Source organism: Lonchura striata, chromosome 22 (assembly GCF_046129695.1).
Source record: "Lonchura striata isolate bLonStr1 chromosome 22, bLonStr1.mat, whole genome shotgun sequence".
NCBI lineage: Eukaryota > Metazoa > Chordata > Aves > Passeriformes > Estrildidae > Lonchura > Lonchura striata.
The window spans coordinates 343,545-369,730 of record NC_134624.1 but is presented as its reverse complement, the minus strand read 5'-3'; the positions used below and the strand labels follow the sequence as shown (position 1 = coordinate 369,730).

At 44.2% G+C, this 26,186-nt stretch overlaps 2 protein-coding genes across 2 annotated transcripts; one reads left to right on the top strand and one right to left on the bottom strand.

Annotated features, from left to right (window-relative positions):
- Positions 1-1,738: 1,738 nt before the first annotated feature.
- On the top strand, positions 1,739-19,385 carry PKN3 (protein kinase N3). Its single transcript, XM_031506291.2, is given in 23 exon segments — positions 1,739-1,793; positions 1,796-2,013; positions 5,360-5,642; positions 6,222-6,370; positions 7,172-7,301; positions 7,415-7,566; positions 7,934-8,129; positions 8,426-8,614; positions 8,848-8,957; positions 9,418-9,561; positions 10,503-10,578; positions 12,002-12,188; positions 12,869-12,980; positions 13,788-13,864; positions 14,626-14,692; positions 15,224-15,315; positions 15,685-15,861; positions 15,949-16,011; positions 16,557-16,633; positions 17,115-17,257; positions 17,507-17,614; positions 18,165-18,245; positions 19,063-19,385. Coding segments are annotated over 23 exon segments (3,099 nt in total). The 3' UTR covers positions 19,276-19,385.
- A 1,425-nt stretch (positions 19,386-20,810) lies between these two features.
- ZDHHC12 (zDHHC palmitoyltransferase 12) lies at positions 20,811-25,938 on the bottom strand. Its single transcript, XM_021551370.2, has 5 exons — positions 25,821-25,938; positions 25,395-25,531; positions 24,406-24,492; positions 23,126-23,292; positions 20,811-22,631 (listed from the first exon to the last, which is right to left on the bottom strand). Exons 1-5 carry the CDS (start codon positions 25,903-25,905, stop codon positions 22,322-22,324), a joined length of 786 nt encoding a protein of 261 aa, XP_021407045.1. The 5' UTR covers positions 25,906-25,938; the 3' UTR covers positions 20,811-22,321.
- Between the last annotated feature and the right edge of the window lie 248 nt (positions 25,939-26,186).

Genomic DNA, 26,186 nt, shown 5'->3' with positions numbered 1-26,186 from the left:
AACAGATTTATGCTTAATCTCCTTCCTCCCTCTCCTGGATTAAAATTTGAGATAATAAGACTTTTTCTTGATCATCACCTTTTCCGCGTACTCTCTCGGGTATCATGGAAGACGGGCTGCCGGTTGAAGGTCGGGACACACCTTTAGCCCCCGCCCTGCTCCGGGAACCCCCAAGGAGTCCGCACAGCTCCCGGGACGGTGCCACTGCCCCTGCCGGCTCCAGGGCAGGATCTGCGCCGGGATCATCCCCGGCACCAGGGGATGGTGCCCTGCGGGGTCCTGGAAGGGCTGGAGGGGCATGTCGTACTCCCCGTTGTGACACTTACCTTCCCGAATGGGCAGGAACTGCTGATCCCACCTACTGGTCCACTCTCCGCAGGATTTGCGGGACACAGCTGAACCATGCCCGGGGAATGGGGCTGGGATGCTGGGTAGCCAGGGCCACGGCCTCTGGGATCACCCGGGAGCTGAGAGCCAGCCCTTTCCCTCCAAGCTGGGGGACTCCAGCTCCCCAGCATCCCTGAACCACCCCCTGCCCTTCCTCAGCTTCCCCTGGAGGGTCTGAGGTCTGAAGGAAAGAGGGGGAGGCTGCTTGCAGGAACCCCAAGTGCGTGGTGGGCACAGCAGCCCTGGAGGCACCGTCCCAGCCCAGAGCACCCCAAGCAGATCCCCAGTGAGAGCCAAACACAGCCTTGATCTGCTGGAGGTGTGGAAGCATTCCTGCTCCTCTGGAACTCAGTCTACACTTGCTAGCTTGATTTTCCCCTTTTCAGTATTTCCACTGAATGAACAGTCAATTAATATAATTACTTAAACACTAAACAGAGCCTAGACCATGTTCTAAATAGCATCAGGTTTCTGAAGGGTTTATATTAATCAAATGCACTTGCTTTATTAACAACAGGGGCATATTCAAAGGCTTTGTATTAGTTTAAAGCTTTATTAATTCAAGTCAGTTAAGCTAGGTTCACATATTTAATTTTATAATGAGTTCCTTTTATTAGTTACTCAGTTGCAAATTGCTTACTGCATTTTCTAGCCTAAAAAAAATTCAGGTTAGAAAAACTTTTCTAATTAAGGGAAAGGAACACACTTCTGTTTGTTAGTATATTTCTAAATTTGTATGTGGGAATACTGTCACCTCCAAATGCCTTTCAATTCACAGCTGTGCACTGTTCAGTGATTGAAAAGCATATTAGTAGGACAGTAACATGTAATAGTGCTGAGGAGCGTCTTTAAGCACCTGAAAGCAACAAGTATATTTTTATTTTGTTTAAAGCACTGGGCCTGTGACACCCTGTCGGTTCTGTGTGATGCTGCGGCACTAGTGCAGCGCAGGTTTTTTCACTACGCTAGCTAGGGGATTGCTGCCAGCCTCGCCAATGCGTGTGGGACGTTTTTTCACTCAAATATTCAGCAGAAACTGCGTGTGAAGGGGCCATTCTGCAGGGGGAAACTTCCCCAGAGCCCGGCATCGCCCCGTTCCAGGGATGGGGTGCAGGGATCCCGTCGCAAGGAGAGCTGCGCTTGGCCGGTTCCCCTCCGAAGGAGCCCGTGTGGAGAACTGAACTGGGAACCACCCGATGGCCCCAGCACCAAGGGCCCGGCTGGGGCCACCCGCGGGTCTTTCTGCTCAGCGCTTCCAGAGGGACGGAGCGGGCACCCGCCACTGTGCCTCCCGTCCCCTCCCTCCGGCACGGACCGCAGCCACCGCGGGGACTGACCGCCCCGGCGGGCGATGTCCGGCACCTCCGCGGACGCGGCGTCCTCGCTCCCTCCCGCCGCCTCACGGCACCGGGCCGCGCGCTTCCCCCCGGGGCGGGCGGAGCGGCGGCGCCTCCTCAGGCGGGGCCCGGAGCGGCGGCCGTGCGGGGGAGGGCGGCTCCCGCTCCTCGTCCCGCCGCCGCTCCCCCGCGCCGCCCCCGCGAGAGGGCGCTGGCGGCGGCCCCGGGACCGCCGAGTTTGAAAAGTGCCGGTCCGGGCGGAGCAATGGCGGCGATGGCGACCCCGCAGGTGAGCGCTGAGGGCTCGGGGGTGGCAGCGGGCCGAGCAGCGCCTCGGGGGAAGGCGGTCCCCGCGTCTCTTGGGGTTCTCTGTGCCCTCTGGGGGGCTTTGTACGCTTTGGCGGTCCCTCCATCCATGCCCCGCTCCGCCCTTCGGAGGTCGCTCCATCCATGCCCCGCCGGGAAAGCACTGCGGCCCTGCGCCCTCGGGGAGTCCCTGTGTCCCTTGGGGGTCCCTCCATCCATCCCCCGCCGGGAAAACCCCGTGCCCGCCCCGCCGGGAGCCCCCAGAGGCGGCTGTGGTGAGGGGCTTCACGCCGCTCCCCCTCCGCTAGCACGGCCGCGCTCCAGGGAGGTGGGACGGGCTGTGGGAGGCTGGTGCGATCCCCTAAAAATGTTCTTCGCCTCAGGGAAGTGGGGTTCAGGCCAAGTGGGTGCCAGCTGAGGAAATCTCCCGGCGTCGAGGAGGTGTTTGGGGGCGAGGCGGCTGCTGGGGCTGGCGAGGGGCCGGGAGGGCGGCCAGGCTCCGTGCTGGGAAAACATTCGTGTCTGGAGCAAGCTCCTCGGAGAGGGGGAGATGTTCTGCCCTCTTCCCTTGAGACGAAAGTTTCAAGCCTAATCTGGGAAAGAAGGGACGGAGAGACCGACACAAAGAGCGCTGGCTGCCGCCCGCCCGGGGTTCTTCCCATCCCGGGGCTTCCTGGGCTCGCTGCTTCCCACCCTCAGCCTTGGAGCTGGGAATGCTCCAGGCAGGATCGCAAGTGTCTTTTTCCTAAGTTAGACGTGACTTTTTCTTGTACGACATTAATGTAGCTGGCATGAGGCTCCCCAACATGAGTCTCGTCCCTATGGCATAAAGTTGCTGTGGAAGATGGGATATAAGATGTCCTGGGAATGTTTGGGCTGCAGGGAGGATGGCAGCCTCACCACTGGCTTACTAAATCAAATTATAAATCAATTTCTGTTATAGTGTTGAAAGTGTAAAGGCCAGGTCTGCTCTGGGCTTTGTGCAGGTGAAACTCATTTCCAAGCTGGGCATAATTGATGGGATGGGATCTCCCTGGCTGCAATCCAAAGGATTAAGTGTAACTCATACTGCTGAAATTTTTGCTAGTTAGAAAGCAGTCTGGATGCTTGGGTATGACACGAGCCTGGCAGAAGCTCTGGGTGAGCTCCAGCATCTCCACTACAAGTGCCAAAAGCAAGCCAATTTCAGCTGCTTGGGGTATTTCTCTGCATGCTGTAAATGCGTTTCAGGATTGTGTTGGAGACTGACCTTTGCAGGGAACCCAAGAGCAGCTGCAACACAGGCTATGGCAGTGTCCTGACATCCCACCAAAATTCCTGAGCCAGAAGGCAAAATGGCTCAACCCAAATGCAAATTTGTCTTTCCCATGCTTCTCAAAAATGGAGTGTTTTATCTTCCTGGTGCCAACAGTGTTTATGTTATGACACCCTCTAAATCGCAGAGGGGAAAATGGGGAAGTGAAACATGGTACATTCTAAATATAGAAATTTAGCCTGGTGCATTAAGTAATACTCAGATTAACTTTTGGCAGAGACTGATGTAGAGGAAAATTGACTTGAGAACTGCTGAGACTGTACCTGTTCTCTGAATCAATACCCAGAGCTTCATATTCAGCACCTTTTATTGGTATTACTGTTGTACCACTGCTCATTCCTTTACTCTGAGTGGATCCATGGGGGAAAATTCTTATACTCACTTACATAATTTGGATAGAAGATGAGTCTATGTTCTTTTATTAGTTATTTAAATGAGAATTGTAACCATCAGACTCATTTTAGTAACTTGCTACAGACTGGATAAAGAGCTTTTTGATTTTCCAACTAAGGGCTGGTAAAGGTTGCCTGTGACTCAGGAACTCCATGATTCAAATTCTTCCTCACAAAACTTTGGATGTCTTTCAAAGCTCTGGCTTAGTTCCTGGCTTTACTAATTGGGCGAGAACTTCCTGAAATCAGGATGTTAGTCTGAACCTTTTTGTTTTGCTACCAATCTGAACAACTCCTATTTTGGCTATTGCGGCCAAAGCTTGGATTTAGGCCAACTTTTAAAATGGATATTTTCCCCTGTTTTCTTTGTCCTATTGGACTGAAATTGTAGCAAAAACTAATCAAGGATGTTCAGTTGAGTCTTTGATTAAGTAATTGTTACTGGAGGGGGCTTTGGATGCACAGCACACTCTGGAAGTGTATTAATGTACATGAGTAACACAAAGCCAGCATGGTTTGTTGTTGGAAATGTGGTCAACCAGTGACAGAATGGGAAAACAAGTCAGGATTCCCAAGCCCTGTCTTTAGGCACTGATGTGCTCTGTGATGTTAAGCCACTTACTTTAGCAGTACTTGACCACTTCTTTTGCATTTAAGCCGTGGGTGTGAGTCATTAATGTGAGGTTATGAATGCATTCATTGCTTTGGATGCCTTAAAGCTGCTCTTCCTGTTGAAGAGAGAAGCACAAGCTCTTGCTTGGATGTGTTCTGGTGTTGGGTAGCACCCTTAGGGATGGTTTGCAGCTCCTGTCTGAATCCAGTGTTTATTTGGGCAGTGAGATAAACCTCTGCTCTGCCCAAACTGGGTATGCCCAGAGTCTGTGACAGAGCAGCTCTGTCCAGAGCGCTTGCTGAGCCGTATATCACTAGAACAAGTGGTACTGGAAATTATGTAAAACAAAGCCCTGGACAAGCTTGAATGCCACTAATGCTACTCAAAATAATCAGTGTTTAACGTGGCCTTTCGAGAACAGAGATTGAGACATTAGTCTGCTCACCTTTTCAGACACAGCAGACAGTCAGACTTACTCTTTTGCTTGTTCATTTGTAGAAGCAGCTGTAGGGCTTGCGTTTTTCTTCTTCAGGGACAACAGCTGAGGGTTAACACATGCTTGTGGCATTCCTAAAATCTCTAACAGATTAGCTGAGATGTGTCTTTGAGCAGTCAGCATCAAGGCATAATCAGATAAAAATCTGTATCTAAAACGTCATACTGGTAAAAGTTAATGCTGATCAGAGCAAGGGCAAATATTGGCTGATCGTTGATTCTTGAAGAACAAAGATGTGTGTAGACATTAAATAACAAGGAGATGAGTAAAATGAAGGTTTTTCTCCATTATGGTTTAAAATCAAATTAAGGCATGTTAAGATCAAAGATGTATTCTGTCCTCTGCAATTGAAATGTAGGTTTGTCTTCTTGAAAATTTGGTGAGAATATTGACTTCAGAATTTCTGAAAGAAATGAAGGAGTGGAATCTAATGAGAGTATTGCTGCAGTGTCATAAAAATGGTTGGACAGTGTTCTCTCTGAAATCCTCTTGCTCAATGCTCTTGGGCTGCAGGGCAGCTCTCTCTTGCAGCTGGGCAATGATGTGAATTTAATGGATCCAAGCTTCCAGCAGAAACTGGAGGGTGAGAAGGAACTGCTTCGCCGGGCTATACAGAAAGAATTGAAGATTAAAGAGGGAGCAGAAAACCTGCGCAAAGCGACAACAGACAGAAAGAATCTTGTTCACATTGAGCATGTGCTGAAATCTTCCAACCGAAAACTGGAGCAGCTGCACTGGGAACTTCAGGAGCTCAATGCAAGGATTTTAATAACAGACAAAGAGAAGAGTACAACAGGTAGTTCTTGGGTCATGATTGACTGGAACATTCTCTTAGAGTGCTTCAATCTCTAGAGATATTGAATTGAAATAGTCTTCTATTGAGGGCTCACAAGTACTGGGAGCTTCTTGGTATCTAGCTGATGAAATCACAAGTACTGGGAGCTTTTTGGTATCTAGCTGATGAAATTATTTGTGGTATAGAAAGTTCAAAATGGTGCTATAAAGGTGAAAGGAGGTGTAGGGAGAAAACCAACTGAGAGTGGTGGGCATGGGCAACATTCAAGAACAGGTTGTAGGTGGAATTGAAGACATTTGAATAGAATTTCTGGGCAGTTCAACATCCAAGTATTTTATAGGACAATGAGTTTAAAATTGGAAGAGTGCTTGTTAGGACAGGTTAATTGATAAATTAATAAATATTTACACATATGACCTGGAGCTTCATTTGAAAGTGTTTCCCACTCAGTTTTGTAGACAAGACCTATTTGTACCTTATTTTTTAGCCTAACTTTCTTTTGCAGAGTCACCCATCTGTAACCCAGTGAAATGAAACAAGACAAGATGACTAATGGTATTGATTGTGTTGTTTGTGCAGATGGATCTGTATCTCCAGATCCCTGTCTCTGGGAAAGAAACCCAGACCCCATGGCAAGGAAGATTGAAGCTTTGAAAAAACAGCTGCATGTTGAAATGAAAGTGAAACAAGGAGCTGAGAACATGATCCAAATGTATTCAACATCCAAGGTAAGCAGGAATAAAGAGCCATTTGGGAGCATGGATTACTGGATCAAAATTTGTATTTTAAGTCTATACACAAATTTCTCTCTGATAATTGATTTGGGAGAGAAATTAATTTGCAAAGCTTGCTTGCCTGAATCCTAGCTCTCTACTTTGAATCTTGGCATAATGACAGCACATAAGAGGGGTATAAGAGGTACATTAAGTCACTGATGAGGAAAGAAAGCTAAGAAAGCATTGATGTTGTAACTGAGTTAGTTGGTGTGATGTTTTGATATCACTGAGTTGTTTAGGATAAAGCACAGCATGTGGTATCTCTTTATGTAAGAAAAATTTTCAGAGGTTTAGTGGATTCATATTCATCTAATTTTTTGAGTTTGGCATAATCGTATTTAAAAGTCAAAAGATAATCTAAAACATTTCAAATCCACGCTTATTATGAAGCTTAATTCAATAAGACCAGCAGTGTAAGAGGGCTGTGATATTTTTGTTTGTTCAAAACCTCTGCTCTGCTTACAGAACACTGTAAGTGCAGTTAACCAGGGAACAAGGAGTCTCAGTGACTGCAGGATTTGGTATTAACTGGGCACGTCCTTGACCTGTCCTTTCCCTCTGCAAATTGAGATCGTGATCTCAGAGTCCTTGATCCTCAGTGGTGCCTCCTTTACATAACCACATGTGTATTCCATTTCAGAGTCAGTTATGACCCTTTGTACAAGTACCACCTCACCCTCATATGCAAGCACATCATCATTACCCATTTTTAGTGATCATGGTTCTCTCTCTGCATCTGATTCCTTTTGGCAGGAGCGGAAGCTGTTGGCTACAGCTCAGCAGATGCTTCAGGACAGTAAAACAAAGATTGAAATAATCCGCATGCACATTGTGAAAGTATCTCAGTCAGCAGGAGGGATGGAAGATACAGTGGATCCAGCAGGTAACATACTTTAAGTAACTGATACAACCCACAACAGATGCAGACAGAGCCCTAAGATCCACGGTACTTGGTTGATTTTCATCCTTGCCATGTTTTACCTCCCAAATGGCCAGTGAGGATGGGGACCACCATCAGTGCTTTGGAGCTGCGGATTGAGGAGCTGAGGCATCACCTGCGCATTGAAGCTGCTGTAGCGGAGGGGGCGAAAAATGTGCTGAAGATCCTGGGGGGGAGTCGGGTACAAGATCGCAAGTTTTTGGCTGAGGTAAGCAGACATTGCTCAGGCCTTCTTGAGAAGGTGGTTTCGTGCCTCCACATTAGTGATTTAGCACGAACAAGTAGGGTTAACCAAGTTACTAATTTAGGAATTTCCTGTCTCTCTGTCAAGACAGACTGGGATCACTTCCCCTTCTAGGGATAGCGTTCCTTGTTTTGGTGAAATTTCTCAGGAACATCAAAAGTGACACTGGTGGGGATTCAAGCTCTATGGGAAAATATTTTATCTTTGTTCTGTATTAGCAAGATATTGTCTTGTTGGGTTTTTTTTAAGTTTACTCTAGTTCATAATACCTGTCTAAGTGGCTCTACATGGAAAATTTCTGCCTGCTTTCTGCTCTCCTTCACACTGGTAGGCTCAGGGTCGTTTGCAAGAGTCCTCTCAGAAGATTGATCTGCTACGCTTCTCCCTGGAACGTCAGCTCAGTGAGCTTTCTCCTGATCACCCCAAAAGAGCACTCATCAAACAGGAACTGGTAAACACTTCCTCCCTGGGAGCCCGGCATGGCAGCATCCAACCCACTTCAGTCATCAAACCTACAGCCCTTACAGGTAAAAGGATCCTGCATCACATGTTGTTGTGAGAAGGACAGAGAGAAAAATTAATTCTATTTCTTCTCATTGTTGTCATGTGGACATTGGATTTTCTAGCACCTGGACTTCTGTCTTCTAGGTCAGGCAGAGCTTTCTGAGCATACAGATTTGCAGTCTAATAATCTGGAGTAAATTTAAACTATTAACCAAGAAATCATGAATCTGAGAAATTCTGGCACCTCTTTGAGGTCAGACTGACTGAAATTACTTTATTTTTACATAATACTATTCCTTATTCTCCTAAAATTCCTCAGGAACACTGGAAGTGAGACTGATGGGGTGTCAGGATCTATTGGAAAATGTTCCAGGACGTTCCCGAATGACAAGTTCTTCTCCCATCTGTGGCAGCCCAAGTGATTTGAGGTCCCTTTCCCGGACACGAGTTGGCCTGGGCATCCATGGCCGTGGTGTTGCAGGAAAATACCGGAATGAAGAGCCAAGTAGTGAGTACAGGGTTCCCTGTTGACCTGCTGGTGGCATATCAGAGCAAGGGGGCTTCTCACTGGGTCAGCCTGGTACAAGTGTTGTTATAAGAAACCAAATTTCTGCAAAACTAAGAGAGAAAATGAATTGCATTATGCCTGGTCCTCCTAGGACTCTCCTGGAAATTGGTTGGGATGTCCACCTTCAGGATGAGAGATTAAACATTATAATCCATGTTTCCTCCTTTGTCCAGATGAAGTCCTTGCTGTGCTCAAAGTGGACAATAAAGTGGTTGGCCAAACAAACTGGGGACCAGTTAATAACCAGGCATGGGACCAGAGCTTTGCCATTGAGCTGGACCGGGTAAGTATGCCTTAGATTCATGTGGTGTTTATTTTTCCATTTAACCTTACCTGATTTCCTTGTTTAGCTGTCATTCCACTTAGCTCAACCCCATATTGCTGCTGTCCCTGTGTCCTTTGATTTGCCAGTTAGCTCGGTCTTACCCTGAAGGCAGAGATCTAGCTTGAACAGCATCTGCTGTTCATTCTCTCCTTATCTGAGCAGTTTTATTTCATCTTATCAGCAAAGTGGCTCTTAGGGATTTCTAAATAGGGACTCCAAGAGGATCTGTAGCTAAGAAGATCTAAAGACATCAAAAGCAGGGAACAGAACCACTAAATAAGTATTTTATGCATACTCTTTAGTTTACTGATTTTATTTATTTTTTTTTTTACAAACACATGTGCCATTTATAGAGTGTGGAGCAGTAGGTAATTATTCTGCCTTTGTTTTCTCCCCCACCATTTACCCATCCCACCAGTCTCGTGAGCTAGAAATTGCAATTTACTGGAGAGATTGGAGAGAACTCTGTGCAGTGAAGTTTTTACGTTTGGATGATTTTCTTGATAATGAACGTCATGGGATGTGCCTCTCGCTGGAGCCCCAAGGAATGCTTTTTGCAGAGGTATAAATGTAAGCTTTGTTTCTTTCTCAGAGAATTCAGTCTGTTTATGGTGTCTGCCCAGAGTACCAGGAATGGAAGGAGCAATAATCTAGAAGGGTAGAATGATACCTGAAACCCTCTTGCATCAATAGCCCGTGTAAGAAGAAGGAACAACACAATAGAATAGATGTGCACATACCATAGCCTGGAGTGACTCTTCAGCTGCTGCCCTGTAACTATGTGTGTGCCTGCTGCGAAATCCGTTCGTTTTTATTTGCTTTCATTATGAGTCATTGGTGGCACTTTAATTAAACATAAGGCTTAATGGTCAGGATTGAATCACATAGACTGTAGAATCAGAAATCCCAACTCCCTCTGGCTATGCTTATTTTACATCTTTCTGAGGCTAATAATAGTTTGAAGTACCATCAATGTAGAGATCATCTTGATAATCCCTTAAAAGCCACAGTATTTTCTCCTTTGTGTTGTGATGAAAGTTCCTGTGGTTTTCATTCCAAAGTAGGATCCGAACCTTATGTACCAAAATTTGCCTCCTCTCCTTGCCTTCTTGTTTTCTGTGGTTGGTTTGTGGCATTTGGTTTTGTTTTTTCTGTTTTTACTTCTGTGCCATGAACTACTGTGTTTGTTATCCTACAAATGGGCATGTTCTTTATGCATGGCTTCACAAATTAGATAAAGTTTTCGGGAGATACAAATTGGTCTTAATTCTGGGGGTTTTCTCAATTTCAGGTAGCAGATAATTCCCATCTCTAAACCCACAACTGAAGTAGCAGCTGATCAGAGGATGAATCTAGAGTAACTGAGTCTGGAGTCTGGGATTGACTCAAAATTTACCAAACAGATAGGAATGGAGATTTTGATAAGAAAACAGGCATGTGTGAAAATTTGGTTTTACAATTTAAACAGAGAATCCTGACAAATCCCTTTTACTTCTCTGACAGGTGATGTTCTGTAATCCTGTCATTGAGAGGAAGCCAAAACTGCAGCGACAGAAGCGCATTTTCCCCAAACAGAAAGGTGAGGTGCTGGAGAAGTGACTGTCCAGGGTGAGAGCAAGGGTTTGCACAGGCAGGTTCTGCTGTCCTACTCAATCTGGAGATGTTAAAACCCTTTCTAATTACTGTGTATGTGAAAGTTTGTTCAGTCACATGAAGTGCAGGCAGTCCAGCTGCAGCACCATCTGTAATGTAGTATTGTCATAGTACTGCTACTCACAATTAACATTGCGAGGGGGATTTAATTGCTACTTATTTAACAGACTGCTTAGCTCTGGGGCCTTCAGCATAAGAAAGACATGGACCTCTTGCAGCAAGGAGGGCCACCAAGATGCTCAGAGGGCTGGAGCGCCTTGGCTCTGGACAAAGGCTGAAAGAACTGGGGCTGTTCAGCTCAGGAAGGCTCTCAGGAGACCTTGGAGCTCCTCCCAGTGCCTTAAAGAGGCTCCAAGCTGGAGAGGGACTTTGGACGAGGGTCTGGAGTGACAGGACAAAGGGAGAATGGCTTCCCACTGACAGGGCGGGGTTAGATGGGATATTGGGAAGAAATTGTTCCTTGTGAGGGTGGTAAGGCACAGGTTGCCCAGAGAAACTGTGCTTGTGCCATCCCTGGAAGTGCCCAAGGCCAGGTTGGATGGGGCTTGAAACAACCTGGGATAGTGAAGGTGTCCCTGCCCATGGCAGGGAGTTTGAATTAGATGGTCATTAAGGTCCCTTCCAACCCAAACCATTCCATGATTCTATGAGAAGATCCAGGACTCAAACTGTATATGGCTGATTAACTGTATTTAATCAGCCATACTGTTACTGATAAACAGATATTGGAAGGTTTTCTGGAAAACTCTGAATGACAGAACACTGTAGCATGAACAGTCTACTGACTATCAAGTCTCTAGAGCTGGCATCTCAGATTTATGAGATTTATGGACTCAAATAGCTTGCATACTTTCTTATTTCTCTACAAATTCTTTCTTGTGAAGCTGAATAAAGTGAAGCTTTACATACTGAGCTTTTGTGGCAGTGGGGATAAATGAGATTTTATATTTATACCCTTCAGGAAGTAGTAAAAATAATGAAACTATCCCAAATATTTTACTCTGTTTAACACATTTTCAGAAACTTCCTGTTAGCAGGCTGCATAATTAAAATGTAGTATTGAAAGAGAAGAAAACCTGACTTGAAGTAAAATCAGTTCTTAGTGTTCTATTCAATTTCAACTTGAAGATTGTTATGATATTATATGGCGCTGAACTTAGGTGAAATAGCAGATCTGTTTCATGATCATCATCATCATTAATCTTTGAAGAAAAGCCCATTCTCCCAAGGGTGAGCTACCTTTTTGGGGTAACCCACAGGTGTTTAGTTGACAACTAGAGTTTAACACTATACAAGACTGTAATTTATGTGTTGTATTCTTACTGGTGGTTTGACTCCGGCTCCTCCAGGGAAGGAATTTCTCCGAGCTCCTCAAATGAACATGAATGTTGCAGCTTGGGGTCGCCTGATGATGAGTTTCCTCCCTCCCTGTAGTTCCATCAGCACGCTGAGTCCCCCACTTCATGATCCAAATAACACAGACTTTCCTCCAGTTTCCCCACAAAGTCATGGTGATTCAGTCTCCAAATTGAGTAGGTAAGTGATGTCCTGAGTGTTGGAATGGCTGTAGGATAAATCTTAAAATTCTGTTGCACCTTACTGAGGTGGAGGAAGACACTGATGAGAGAAATCTGCCTAGGAAACAAGTTGTACAGTTTCTGTGTTCTAAAGAAAAGAAAATTCCATTCATTAAATGTCTTCACCACAGCGCTGCAAGGTGATTGTTGTGATAAAAATTCACTCTGCTTTCATGAGTAATGTAGCACTCAGAAGGGACATAGCTGAGATTTAAAATGTGCTATAGAAGAAAATTTCCCCCAAAATAAATGTTTTTAAATTGAATCAGTTATTCTCCAAAGAGATTATTCCTACCGATGCACAGGACCTAGGAAAGAAAAGAAAACTACTCAGTTTCTATGTTGCTATTAAAATCAGGATTTCTTTAAATTCTTGACTTATTTTTACATACCTGTGTTTCATTAATTTTATAATGAAACAAATATAGAGAGCCAGTGTTAGAATGTGAGTCTAACCAACTTTTAATTAATTTGGGAGAGAATATGTCTTGTTGGTACTTCACAGACTTACGGTGTGAGTCAGGGAGTCCTGTTGTCCAGTGATTTGGACCAAACTAGCACAGCAGAGGTGATGCAAAGGTGTCTGTGTACAATGCTCTGCCCTAAGGCAAAATCTTCAATTCTGTCTTACAAATGCAGTGACTTCCCTGTGGCTAAGCTCACAGTTGCTGATGAAGCACCACCCAAGCCTCCACGCCTTTTTCTGATGGCCAACTCCAAGGAATCAACGCTGTCTCCTGCAGATTCTCCGGTAACCATCTGAGCTAATTGGGCATGTTGTCTCTCCTGATTGGTGTTCTTTCAATGCCCTGTTCTTCTAATTTATTACTGAAGAAATTTGCTATACTTCAGGCAGGTGCCTCATTAGCTGGCTGGTCTCCAGGAATTCAGAATCCAGTGAACTATTTTGGCATGGACTCTTTAAAAAGAGTTGCGCTTTTTTTTTTTTCCCTCTTTTTAAAAAAAAATGTAACTTGCTTTTCTTAGAGACGCAAAATGGGAGGTAGATCAGCATTGGGAATTCAGAGCAAGAGTACAGAAGAGACTGCACAGAAAAAGCAGGGAAGGAGGGTCAGCAGGCTTTTAAGAACAAATGAGGTTCTTTGTCATTAAAGAAACTGGACAAAACCAAGAGCAGGTCTACTTTTCTGACAGGAAGAAGCAGGAAAATTGCTTTGAGCAGTAAAATGACCTGTTCTACCACCTGTTCTTACCCTTTCTAATTTGGCTTTTGTGATAGAGGAAACTGCATTCTTTGATTATTGTGACTCTTGACATAAGATGCCATTTTCTAGGAAGTAAATGTTCTAGACTTTTAAAAGTGTTTATTTTAAAATATTTGACCCTGTAAAAATCATTGCACATGTGAATAGTTTTGTGTGCTTATAGATAATTAATTTTTATGTTACTTACATCCAAGCAGAGGCAATGACCATCTGCAAGAACATGTCTGTGGTCATGCTGGAGCCTGACAGAGGAGAAAAGTTGGATGTGGGTGTTCAGGTTAGACTTGGTAATTTCAGAGAATGACCCACTGTATTTTTCTTTCTCCTCTTAGTGCCTGAAGAGGCTACATGTTGAGGAGAAGTCTTGCAGCTCTCCTGTAACAGGATTTTCAATCCCAGCATCTCCAAGGTAACTGTGGATAGCATGGGTTGTCTCAGGTCACAGATTAAAGAGTCACTGGGATCAAATTTTTGAGCATGAAGTCTTAAAATTCTAATCAAGGTGTGCTTTGGTTTCTCAGCAACAAATCCTTACTGCTGAGTGTGGACAATACAATGAAAAATCTGCTCTGAACTTCACTTATCTAAATGTCTGCTGTGTCTTATCTGTTCATTAACCCAAATACTGAACCCCTTGGTATGCTGTGCACTGCAGTGTAAGAGGTGATTTAGTAGAAGGTAAAGTCATTTAGCTGTCTTCAAGGGCTTCCTTGTGTTTGAAGTGCTGTGGTGTATTATATTTAGATGTGTCTGTGTGCTAAGTAATACATTCCAGAACTACTTTTAGCATCCTCTTCTATTTCTATTGATTTGCAGTACACTGTCTCTTGTGGCATAAACCAGGAAGGCATGGGAGGCATAAACCAGGAAGTTGATTATAGTCTGTAGCACTTACACAGACACATTTTGTATATAACAAGGATACACAGCAGTAAACATACGAGGACAAGTAAATAAACACTTTATTATTATTGAAAAAAGACAATTTCCTTACATTGGGGTTACCTTCTTTCTTAAGTGGCAGAACAGCAGCACAATCTTTAGTTGTTGGGATTAGGTGAGGGGTGGTTGGCACAGCTGTTTGCTTTCCTTTTTGCTATACAGAGCTTCTTTCCTTGACACAAACACACACTCCTTTGTTATCTGCTCGTGATCTTTCTTTTTCTGCAGGAAAAGGACAGTTCAGCTGGAGGATTTTCACTGCATTGCTGTGTTGGGCCGTGGCCACTTTGGGAAGGTAGTGGAGAAGTCTACTGTGGATGGGGACAGTGGTTGTGACAATGGGGCTCAGCCTGGAGGTCTCAATAGAAACATTGCAGGACAGAAAAGATCTGTTGCAGTGCAGATATGGAACAACAAACCCAGCCCAGCCACATAAGCAGCTGGTAACTGTTAACAGTCAAAATTCCTGAGGATTTGTGACTTCAAAGCTGTCCTGAGAGTGCTAAATGAAAGCGCACCATTACCATTCCTTTCACAAGGATCCCAAAACTTTGCAAGCTCCCTCTGTGGGAACTCAGAGGTGCTCCCAAAGCACTGGGCCAGCTGTGATAGTGCTGTCTGGGAGAAGGACATAACTTACACTGACATCCTTCTGGACTGCTGCAGCACAAGGAGCAAAACAGACGTGCTGTGTTTTTCGAGTTCCTTGAGTTTGGTTTTGGGGATGACTGGAGTGGATGGAAATAGTTGGCATCAATTTGAGTTAAAGCAATATGATAAGGAAATACGAGATTGCTTAAAGTACAGTTTTTCTGTTGTCTTTCAGGTACTGCTGGCCCAATACAAGGCAACTGGGAAGCTGTATGCCATCAAAGCCTTGAAGAAAAAAGACATTATCAGAAGAGATGAAATTGATAGGTGAGCTTTGTTTAGAGATGGTACTATTGCCAGAGGCTACATTACCACAACTGTAATCAAATGTTAACAGGTATGGTACTGGCTGTGTACTGGCTGTGGTACTGTTAAGGTTAAATGTGACCTTAAGGCTTGGATAACTAAAATAAGAAATAAGGAAACTTAGAATGGTGTCTAACTTTTGTAAGAATGACACCTGAAGAGCACTCTAAAACTCAAGGTTTGGAAGTATATAAGATAAATACTATATTAGCCCTCACTTTTTATTTCTCTAACTTCAGATGTGAAGATTTTCCTCTTTTTCTCAAAACTTTTCTGCTTTTCTGCTCAATCTGTTTAGCACTGACGTTTTTGTTCTTTCAATTCTGGCAGCTTGAACTGTGAGAAGCGAATATTTGAGGTGGTCAATTCTTCTGATCATCCATTCCTTGTGAACATGTTTGCATGTTTCCAGACCCCTCACCATGCCTGTTTTGTGATGGAATACACTCCAGGTGGGGATCTGATGATGCGCATACACGAAGATGTCTTTCCAGAGCATATGGCACAGTGAGTTAGAATTACTCTTGTCTCCGGGCACTATAAATGTTTAACTTGAATCTCATATATTGCCTGATAACTGTTTCTGTCTTTTAGGTTTTATACAGCCTGTGTAGTCTTGGGGCTCCAGTTCTTGCATGAGAAGAAAATTGTTTATAGGTAATGCAGCAGAGACTCAAGACAGTTCAGCAACTTGAAGGTTGATTTTTCCTGTAGCTGTGTCTGGAGCTCACTTTCTTGCTGGGGTTTCTAATCTTTCTGCCTGTCTTTATTTTCCCTGTCACTATCAGCATGTTCATCGTGCTCACAGTAGAGAAAGTCACCTAGAAGCTATTCATCTGGCATGTTGCAGGTGATTAATCCTCTGTGACATGTCAATACATTCTGGGGGGCACCTGTAAGTCACTGCTTTCTTTTCAGTGGGATAGTCAGGTAATTTGTCATGCTGTTGTGGGAGCTCTTTTCCAGATGAATAATCTCCACCCAGCTCCATGCTGCTTTTTGAGCCTTTTGTTTAGGGAAAAATATCAGTCAGTTAAGGGGAATCTTCCAAATAATGCACGATTAAACCAAATGTAGACTTTACTTAATCTAGATTTTATTCTCTTGATTAATATCTACCTTCTGCCTCTTGCAAAAAAGCCATATTGGATGGCAATCTTCAGTCTTTATCCACTGTTTTCTTTCATCTCCTGTGCTTGCAGGGACCTGAAATTGGATAATCTCCTTTTAGATGCTGAAGGATTTGTGAAGATTGCAGATTTTGGATTGTGTAAGGAAGGTGAGTAACTGGAGAAGCCTAAATGAGCCATCAGGATCAGTTTAGGATCTAAGGGCTTTAGTAGGTGTTTGTGTGTAACTTGTATTAATCCCCATTTAAAAAATTACCATCAAAAAAAGCCAAACAAAAAAACCTTCACCTGTCTGGCCATGATGAATTTGGGAAGAATACCTTGTTGTGTAATGTTCAGGAGACTTATGAAAGCATTTAAAATGTGCTTGTTTGCTCAAAGGAGCCAGAGTATAGGATCATATAAAACAAGTAGATGAATAGTTCCCTTGGGTTTGCTGTTTATTTAATCATTGTCTGCATTTTGTTATTTGGAGTCACTGGGGGCCTCAGGTTTTGCACTTCTCACTGGCAATTCCCCATGCCTGGGTAACAATATCAGGTGACAAACTACAGCTTTCAGGAGGTGAGGCTGCATCAGATCCATTCAGAAACTTGTGCTGGGTTTTACCAAAGTGTCCTTTTCTTACAGGAATAGGTTTTGGAGACCGGACAAACACCTTCTGTGGCACCCCTGAGTTTCTGGCCCCGGAAGTGCTGACAGACATCTCGTACACACGGGCAGTGGACTGGTGGGGCCTGGGTGTGCTCATTTATGAGATGCTTGTTGGTGAGGTAAGGCCAGCTTCCCTTAGGGGATCTCACTAACCAGGCTTGGGGACTTGACCACTTGAGGTAAAATATTGCTAAACATAGCCAGTTAAGTGGTACTTCAGTTACGTTTTTCTCATTCATACTGCCAAATAGTAATTAATTAATCCATACTGCTATTCTATTAATTAACCCATCCTGCTATTCTCATGCCTATTTAATAGTGAGGAATGGGTGCTATGTGGGTTGAATAAAAGAATGTCCCAATTGCAGTCACCATTCCCTGGAGATGATGAGGAGGAAGTCTTTGACAGCATTGTCAATGATGAAGTCCGGTATCCACGATTCCTTTCGACTGAAGCACTTTCCATAATCCGTAAGGTAAAGGGCTGATGGGTCTCTGGGAGCCTGAGGAATTTGCATTTACTGTGTAAGTGGATCCAGAGGGACTTGATTAGGATTGTACAGCACTTGTGTGTATAATCTGGAGCTGCCTACATAGGCTAAGGAAATATTTAAAATTTGCACATATTTTCCCTTCCTCCTCTTTACGTAAATGCAGTTCTTCTATGTAAGGATGACTAAGCAAGCTGCTTACTGTTCCTGCTAAGTCTGGCACATAGAAGTGTTGATTCAAGGGCAAGAGTGTCACAGTCATTCAGTGGAGATGACTGGATTCAGTTTTTGAATGTGACCCCATAGTCACAGGTGCACAATTAAGCTGAGATGCTCCATGCAGTTTATGGCAGGTATCTTATCGCTGTTGGCAAATTGTTTACAAGGAACTAGGTCTGAGTTATTCCTGGCAGATGATGACCTTGGTGCAAAGTGAGAATGAGGAAACACATCCTTTATTTTGTTTTTCTCTCTGAAACATTATTTCTGTCAATTCTTGTTCCCGTTGTTTAATTTTGAACTGATATCTCTGCAGCTGCTTCGGAAATGTCCAGAGCGTAGACTGGGAGCAGGGGAAAAAGATGCAGAAGAAATTAAAATTCAGCCCTTTTTTAAGGTAGGAACTTGGTTGCTACCTCTTCCTTGTTTCTTGTGTTTGAGCAGAGAGTGATTTGCTCTCTGTTGGTATTGAGGCTCATTTCCCTTTGTTATCAGGGAGATCTCAGTTTCTGTTGCACCTCGTTGCTCCATTCAGGAATATGTATTTCAAGTCTTGCTTGAAATGACATCCCCCAAGTCTGTTTTCTGGGATCTTTATGCTTCCAGAGTCAGTTATTTTTGATTGTGCTGCTTCTATGTACAAATATACTTAGCTTTTGAGACATGAACAAATATTCCTTTTAAAATAAAACTGAAGCATCAAAAATGTTATCTAGTGATGACAGTGATAGTCTATTTGATTACCTGCATTTGCAGGATACACATGACTCTTAAGAGAATTGGAGATTAAATTGTTTTTGTCAGGGGTATGTGTTTGTTCCAGGCAAAGGTGTTGCCATCCCTCCTCATTATTACTCATCTGTCCAAAAGTTTTTACCCTTATAACCCTTGTCTGGCTTTGCACTGGAGCAAGAAAAGAACTTGGATGTCAGCAGAAATTGCTGGAATCTACAGATCCACCAGGCCATGGCTGAGCTGTAGTTTTGTCCTTCCTAAATACAGTTGTAGCTGTAAAATCCACTGCATGGAATCTCTTCAGTACCTCCTGTTCTGTTTGTTTGGGGCCTTTTTTCAGTTCTCTCTCTTTTTTTAATTAGTAGAAATAAGACAGGTTGCAAATGATCTGTAAGGGAGGCTGCAATTCTCCCTCTGACTTTCACATTTCTTAAATAATCTTGGTGTCAATCTGGCCTGTTGCCTTCCTTTTCTTACAGGGAATTGATTGGAATGCCTTGTTTGCCAGGAGGCTGAAGCCCCCCTTTGTGCCCTCACTAAGAGATCCAACCGACATCAGCAACTTCGATGAAGAGTTCACTTCCCAAAAGCCAATCCTTACTCCTCCTGAGGAGGTTTCTCTCCTCACCCGTAAGGAGCAGACTGCCTTCAAGGACTTTGACTTTGTTTCCAGACGTCTTTTAGATGTGTGATTTCTGGGCTACAAAAATATGAAAACATGAAGAGATTGTTACCAGAGAAGACTTTGCAGGGCCAGTGGAAAAACCAACAGGATTTGTAGTACAGGTAGTGATGATGGCCCCAGGATGAGGTGCCCTGCAAGCTGAATTAACCTGCTGTGGGTTTTCCAGCCTCATGTGTTGGAAGGATCCTGGATGTCAATTAACTTTAAGGAATGATTAATGTTTGATGGAGTATATCTTCTGTCATTGAATGTAGATGAAATTTGGAACTTAAGCTGGACTTGAAATCAAATCATCTCTGCAACCCAGGTTACTCTTTGCAAAAAGCCTAAGCAGTGTGATTTTTTTAAAGTTGTAGCATAGCAGGGGAGTGGCCATTTCTCACTGATTTTCTAGAGATGCAGCATTCCCTCCTGGTAATGATTGTACGCCAACTCCCATAAAAATGTTTATGCTAGGCAAGGAATAGATTTTAACACTACCAAGACAATTATGTTTGATAATGATCCAAGTGATTTATCAGAAGGAAGATGAATCTTTTTACTTAAGAATGCCAACTTTTAGCTATTGTTTATAATGATATCAAACTCCACAGCTTGGCACAAGTTTTTTTTTCTTTTTTGAAAATAAAGATACCTTTCTATATAATAAATATTCAGCTTTCATTCTCCTTTGTGTCAGCTGAATGTTTCAGATCAGGGCTAACCAAATGCTCAACAGGCAGGAGTTTAGTTTTCTCCATAAATGCCAGAAGTAATATTTTCTTTCTTTCTTCCTTCTCACTCAGGTTGTCTGTGTACATATTGCACGGTGTCGTCAGCTGTCAGATACCAATGACTGCAGTCAGGTTATCTCTCCACAGATTTTATCAGTGTGTGCATCCTGTATAATTTTTGGGGACAGCTAAGTAATGACAGTCAGTACTGGAAAATCAGTGAGTAAAAGGTGATTTTATTGCCTTGTAATCTATCTTTGTAATTATACTTGATAAAATACATTTTCATGTCTTAAATTCATAATGTTAGCTCATTAGGCAGAAAGGGAAGGCTTATTTAGAGATAAGGCATCTGATGCAAACAAGGACACAGTCATTGCTCTTTCAGTTTGTCTTCACCAGATGGGGACAGGAGTGGGCCTAAGGCAACTGTGCTGTAGCTGGAGACAAGGATCTAGGGACTTGTTGAGCCAAGGCAGGTCCCAGTGCTTCAGGATTCAGTGAGGTAAGAGCTCTGTTTGTGCACACCAGGGATATTTCACACTCAACCTAGATTTCCTATTTCCAGAGCCAAGTATAGCTGCTTCTGAAAATTCCCATGTACAAAGATCCTTCCAACCTCCCACTCACCCTGGCAGTGCACTGGCCTGTTTAAAGCAGGATACACATTTTCTTCACTCTTGCTGGAGTGGCAGTTGCTGTTGGCCTCTGTGGTGTGTTTTGTGGCTTTAGTTCAAGGCCACTGTGCAGTGGGAGGTAGCACAGTGGATTGTTAGCACAGGTGAAACCTAGAACTTGGGTTCAAAGAGAATCACAGACAATTTAAAAATGCATATTTAATATTTTATTTTATAATTTATGGTTGAGTAAAAAAAAAAGGTAAATTAACACCCAGGTGTATTTTAAAGAAATACCAGACAGAAGAAAACTGTTTTGAGCTGTTGTACCTGCTGATAAACTTTCACTTGACCTGAAGAACCAGGAATTGCAGTGTGACAGATGATCCACACTTTAGCAGGTACCACAGCAACACAAGCAAACTGCAGAATACTTCTGAATGGTGTAGCAGCTTCAAAAAAACAATCTTTAGCATTCTGATATCCCTCTGATAAAGCTTCTACTCTGAACAAAGCAGACTGTGCACAGATTACAAACTCTAGAGCTAGTTAAAAAAGGGATCTTTTGCTGCACTTAAATTGCTTTTGGTGTGTCGTGCTGTGTTAGTAACTACACTGTCTTTTCATGAGAGTTCATCAGCTTTAAACCCTGAGTGCTTCTGAGTTAGTGTTAATTCCTGAGCCAAGACAATTAAGGCACAAGATAATTTTAACGAACATTTTGTTGTGGTGGTTTTTCTTGTTTTGTTTTTGTTTTAACAGAAAAGGGTCAGGACTAAAATTCACACCACAGCCTTTTTTGTTTTAAAGCTAAGATCGGTCATCCCAGACTTCCTTTTAGTTCCCCATGGAAATCTGAAGTGTGGCCTTTTATTTCAATGGAAAACAGATCCTCTTGCTGCTGTCCTAAAAGCTGTCAGCATCTCTCATCTCAGGACCTGGCAGCTTTTCTCTTGCACTGAAATTGTATTATTTTATGAAAATGTCACTAGTGAGTTGAGGTAGTATAGTGTTACCAATAGTGTTACTTTAGTTAGGCCTGAGATACCCACATCTGCTCCTGCTTCTTTCCCAAGCTACAGCAAAAAGGCCTGAGCACAACATTATTTGCAGAAATAACTCAGTAGCCAATTATTACTTTTCTGTCCAAAGAAAAGTGATGGAAAGCATTAACTTGAGGCATGTGTACAAAATAAAATTTGTTTTTAATTCTCTAAATATTTACTCAAATATTTCTCTTACATGCCTGATGCTACTGCCAAAAGGCACTGCAGTTCTCACAGTCAGAACCTGGCTGAAAAAAGGCCACAGAAATTACACTGATCCTGGCTGATTTTATCTGTAATTGCTGCTGTTCCCTAGCAGCAAAAGGCGAGGGAGACCTTTGAGAAGAGAACACGAATAGTCACACTAATCTTGCATTTCTTCTGGAGAGATGTGGATGCATTTAACAGAAGGAAATAAATTTAGAGAGATACTTTCTTCAGTCTGGAAGTCAGCTCTGCTGGCTTTGCCCTTCCCAGAACTGTATTCTTGCCTTTAAGAGTATTATTTATATATAAAAAATAACCCTGAATATCCCTGAAATATAATTTGCAGATGAACAGGTTGTGGAGCAGATTGCATAGTCCATGATGCACTGAAGTTCAGTGCAAGGAAACAGCAGCCATTGCATTAGCAAAGTTTTACCCAGCAGCCTGCCAGGTGTGTTGGCACACTGGGACTATACAGGCTCACTGTTCTTGTGAAAATAGATGTTCTCCCATTCAGTGAGGTGGTGTGAACAGAAGAATCCCCAGAGATTGAGGATTATCCCTTGGTCAAAGGGGTTCTCCAGCTCGGAGTGCCGCAGGTAGGAGATGCGGTGGTGTGACATGAACTCCCAGGTCGTGGTGTTGCATGAGATCAGGTACAGGTGGGAAACAAGCAGCAGCAGGACCACAATGGTGAATATGAATATCAGGAGGAAGGACACAAGGAGGAAAATGTTGTGCTGCAGCCACTCCCTGGATTGTTCAAAGTAGAGGCCTGACCTTTCAATTCAAACAGAAATAAATCTGCAGTTAAAGAAGCAGAACTAGTTTCATAAACTAAGCAAACCTGATGACACATTTAAGTTTGATTCCTAACTAATGAGCTGCTAATAATCCTTGATTACAGAGAGTTAATATAGTATGAAGTCCTGAGAGACTGCACCATAGGGATTGGAATCTAAGTTTAGAAGATGCTGTTTTCCTGACAGCTGTGAGACACAATCACCCTGGGTTAACTCCTCTCCTGAACAGCTGGAACCCTGTTGGAGTTTCCAGCACTTGAATGTGTAAACAAAAATCCTGTTACAGGGACTGAAGCAAAATGAACAATGAAACCTAAATTATCAGAGACTGCTCAATATTAGGGGGCTGTGGGATGCAAAAGAGGGTGAAGATCCAAAGCCAGTCCAGCCACTGCTGTGTTCTATGCCAGCCCAAGGAGCACTACAACTTTCAGCAATCTCAGAGGTCCAAAAGCCATCTCCCAGCCTTACCAAGCAACATGGCCTCCCCACAGGAGAACCACGAGCTGCACGCTCAGGTAGACTATGAAGAGGGGGTGATTCCTTTCTCCTACACAGTTCTCAAGCCAGGGGCAGTGATGGTCGTAGCGCCGCACGCAGTGCTGGCACAGCTGGCAGTGCTTGGCTCGCATGGGTTGCTGCAAAAGAATCAGGAAAAGAAAAAACCCACTGGCTACAGTTCATGGCTGTCCCACTCCTGTTTGGTAGAAGAGAACATAATGCAAATCAGTCTTTCTCCATAATATTGGTCCTAAAACACTCCCTTGTGAGACAACAGCGCAACAACATCACTAAGAAAAATCAAAGGGATTGTGATTCTCCTGATGAAGACCCAAATGAGTGGCATTCAAATTAAGTGATTCTCCCACCCTCCTATCTAGACATTTTCTTTATTATCCACCTATTATAGGAAGTCCAGCATCCCCAGGAGGAAGACAAAGGCAATCAGTGTAGTCAGGAAAGCATGAGCCAGAGTATTGAGGTGAAAAACTAGAACCAGTACTATCAAATAGAGTGGGCAGGGATGTGATGCTTTTTGGCGACGCACAGAGAAGTGCCTCCATGTGAATACATGAAAACACAGAAAACAGCTCAATTACCAGGCACAGAGAAGGTGAAAGACTTAGCTGAGAAAAGTAGTGCTTCCTAGGATTTGTCCCCTGCAGTGTGTAAGTGCTTTGCCAGCTTTCCCTCTTGCAATAAGCTCATTCCTCCTTGTTGATACTCTTCAGGAATTTATGGGAGCTGGGGTAATGCTTAATTTCATTAAACTGACAAGGATCACTGAAAACAAGCTTTTCTAGGCTTAGGCTAACTGTTTTAAGAGCTAATTTCATTGCTGTAATTTCTCCTCCATGCTGTTTTTTACCATCCAGGCCAATATTTTGTTGTTTTAAGGCCCTGAACAAATTCACAACAATGAGCAGTTCCCACAGCTGCCTTTCTGACTATCAAGGTATTTTCAAAATAACTTCTTTGACAGTACTGCAAGGTCTGGCTGACATGGCAGTAAGAATGTGGAATACAATTTTCTCATGGCAAAAAAAGATTCTTGTTTCTATAAGCCAGCAGGGACTTGTTCCAGCCTTGGAAAACTGGTCTGTGTGCCAGTGTCCATCACTATTACTTGTGTAGCTACACAGTCTGCCCTCTTCTAAGCAGCAATTACAGTCCACCAACAGCAGCTGAAGAGCAATATAAGCTTTCAAATCACTCATCCCTTTCTCTTCCAGCATGTTCTGGATGCCCACCTTCACCAGGCAGTAACCACAGCGCCGCAGCTTAATGTCACCTGGAATCAGAGGGATCACCACACCTTGTCCTTTATCTTCACCTTCCTACAAAAAAGAGAAAGGGAGGGACTGAGGAGGGTTCTTGGGCTGCTGTCTAGGCATAACTGAGCTGTCTTGCTGCATCTTTTTATTTAACAATTACACAGTGCTTGTTATCTCTATCATTAGGAATAAAATAATTCATTAGAATACCTACAGAAGGTGCAGACAGTTATGGTACAGTGAAAGAGAACAGGTTACTGTAACCCTCCAAAGAATGTTTGCAGAGAGGCAGAAATAACTGTGGACAAGATACAGTCTGGGACAAAAACAAGGTTAGACTTCACTTCTAAACACAGTAACAATGTATTTTCAGTATGAGCACTGCTAATTAGTCATACACAGCCAACACTGACATTAATGATGGATGCCTAAGATTGACAGTGTTTTTGTCCTACACAGTCTATAAGACAGTGAACCTTGAGCAGACTAGCAGTTACTGAAACTTTGCATCTCCATTTATTTCACTGTAACTTGTTTGTAGACATGTCCTCTGAGAGGGCAACAAATCCACAAAGAGTTCAATAAATAGAGCTGCAGAGAGCACTGTCTGCCAAGCTTGCCGCTCAGTTCGGGGCATTTTTTTGCACTTGTACCACTTAGCAGCGGTTATTGTAAAATAGGTCATATAGACATTCTGCAGGGCACTGCAGCCTCTGCTCTAGGAGAGGACTTGAGCTCAAATGGCGCAGTTATGTACAAGGGCAGTGTGATGTGACAGGCACATTTAACAGCCCTATTGCTGCTACAAAATACCGTCCTCATCTCCAATGGTCTGTGCATGTGTCCTTCATGCCAGCACAACAGAAACTGCTTCAGATTGTTCTTATCTACCAGAGTGGAAAAAAGAAGAAAAGGCTACAGACTTCACAAGTACTCCACTTTGTTCTATTCATGAAGGGATTTACCTTCACTTCCTCTTCAGGCTTAACAAAACCCGGATCCATGAGGGACACCTTTAAGTACAGCAGGATCGAGCATAAAACCAGCAAAACGAAGATCAGCGGCTGAAGCAGCTCCCCGCGCTCCTCTTGCTTTTGCAGATCTGAAAGGTACCCATAAAAGACAGAGAGCAGCAGCTCCTTGCGAAGCGTCCTGGATTTTTCTCTCTGGCCTCAACAAAGGGGTCCCGAATCTAAGAAGAGGAAATGGGGAGAGACCTGGCGGCGAGAGGAGGGGCTGAGGAGGGGTTCCGCAGGCCTCCCCGCCCTCGGGGCACCCCCGGGCACAGCCCGTGTTCCGCAGGGGCCGCGCGGCCGGCCGCGATCCCCGTCCTGCCCCGGGGGCGGCCCGGCCCGGCCCCCGTGCCCGCAGCCCGGCCGGGCCCGCCTCACCCGTGCGGTGCAGGAGGAGCCCGAGCAGCAGCGCCGCGCTGAGGGCTGTGTGTGCCGCCCGCACCCAGCGCCCGCCGGCGCCCATGGCCCCCGGCTCCGCCGGCCCGCAAGGCCGCGCTGGCAGGGCCGCACGGACACGGGCAGCGCCCCGAGGCGGGGCCAGGGCGGCCCAGCCCTGCGGGGGAGGCTCCGCTGGGCCGCGGGACTGGCTCCAGCCCGGCGCGGGCAAACGCCGTGAGCCGGGGCTGCTCGGCTCATTGTGTCCCCCGCACCGCCCCGGCGTTGTTGTGCCCTGCGAGCCGGGCCTGCGGGGGCTTTCCTCCAGGAATGTGTTTTCTCTGAGCCTTTCTTTCCTCCAGGAATCTG

What these genes read in the sequence shown, in the direction of transcription:
- ZDHHC12 (XM_021551370.2), bottom strand. Translation starts at nt 25,905, where the DNA reads ATGGGCGCCGGCGGGCGCTGGGTGCGGGCGGCACACACAGCCCTCAGC. An exon ending in AGCCTGAAGAGGAAGTGAAG is followed by an intron (nt 24,493 to 25,394) that starts GTAAATCCCTTC and finishes TCTTTTTTGTAG; the next exon opens with GAAGGTGAAGATAAAGGACA. An exon ending in TGGGGAGGCCATGTTGCTTG is followed by an intron (nt 22,632 to 23,125) that starts GTAAGGCTGGGA and finishes TTGAATTGAAAG; the next exon opens with GTCAGGCCTCTACTTTGAAC.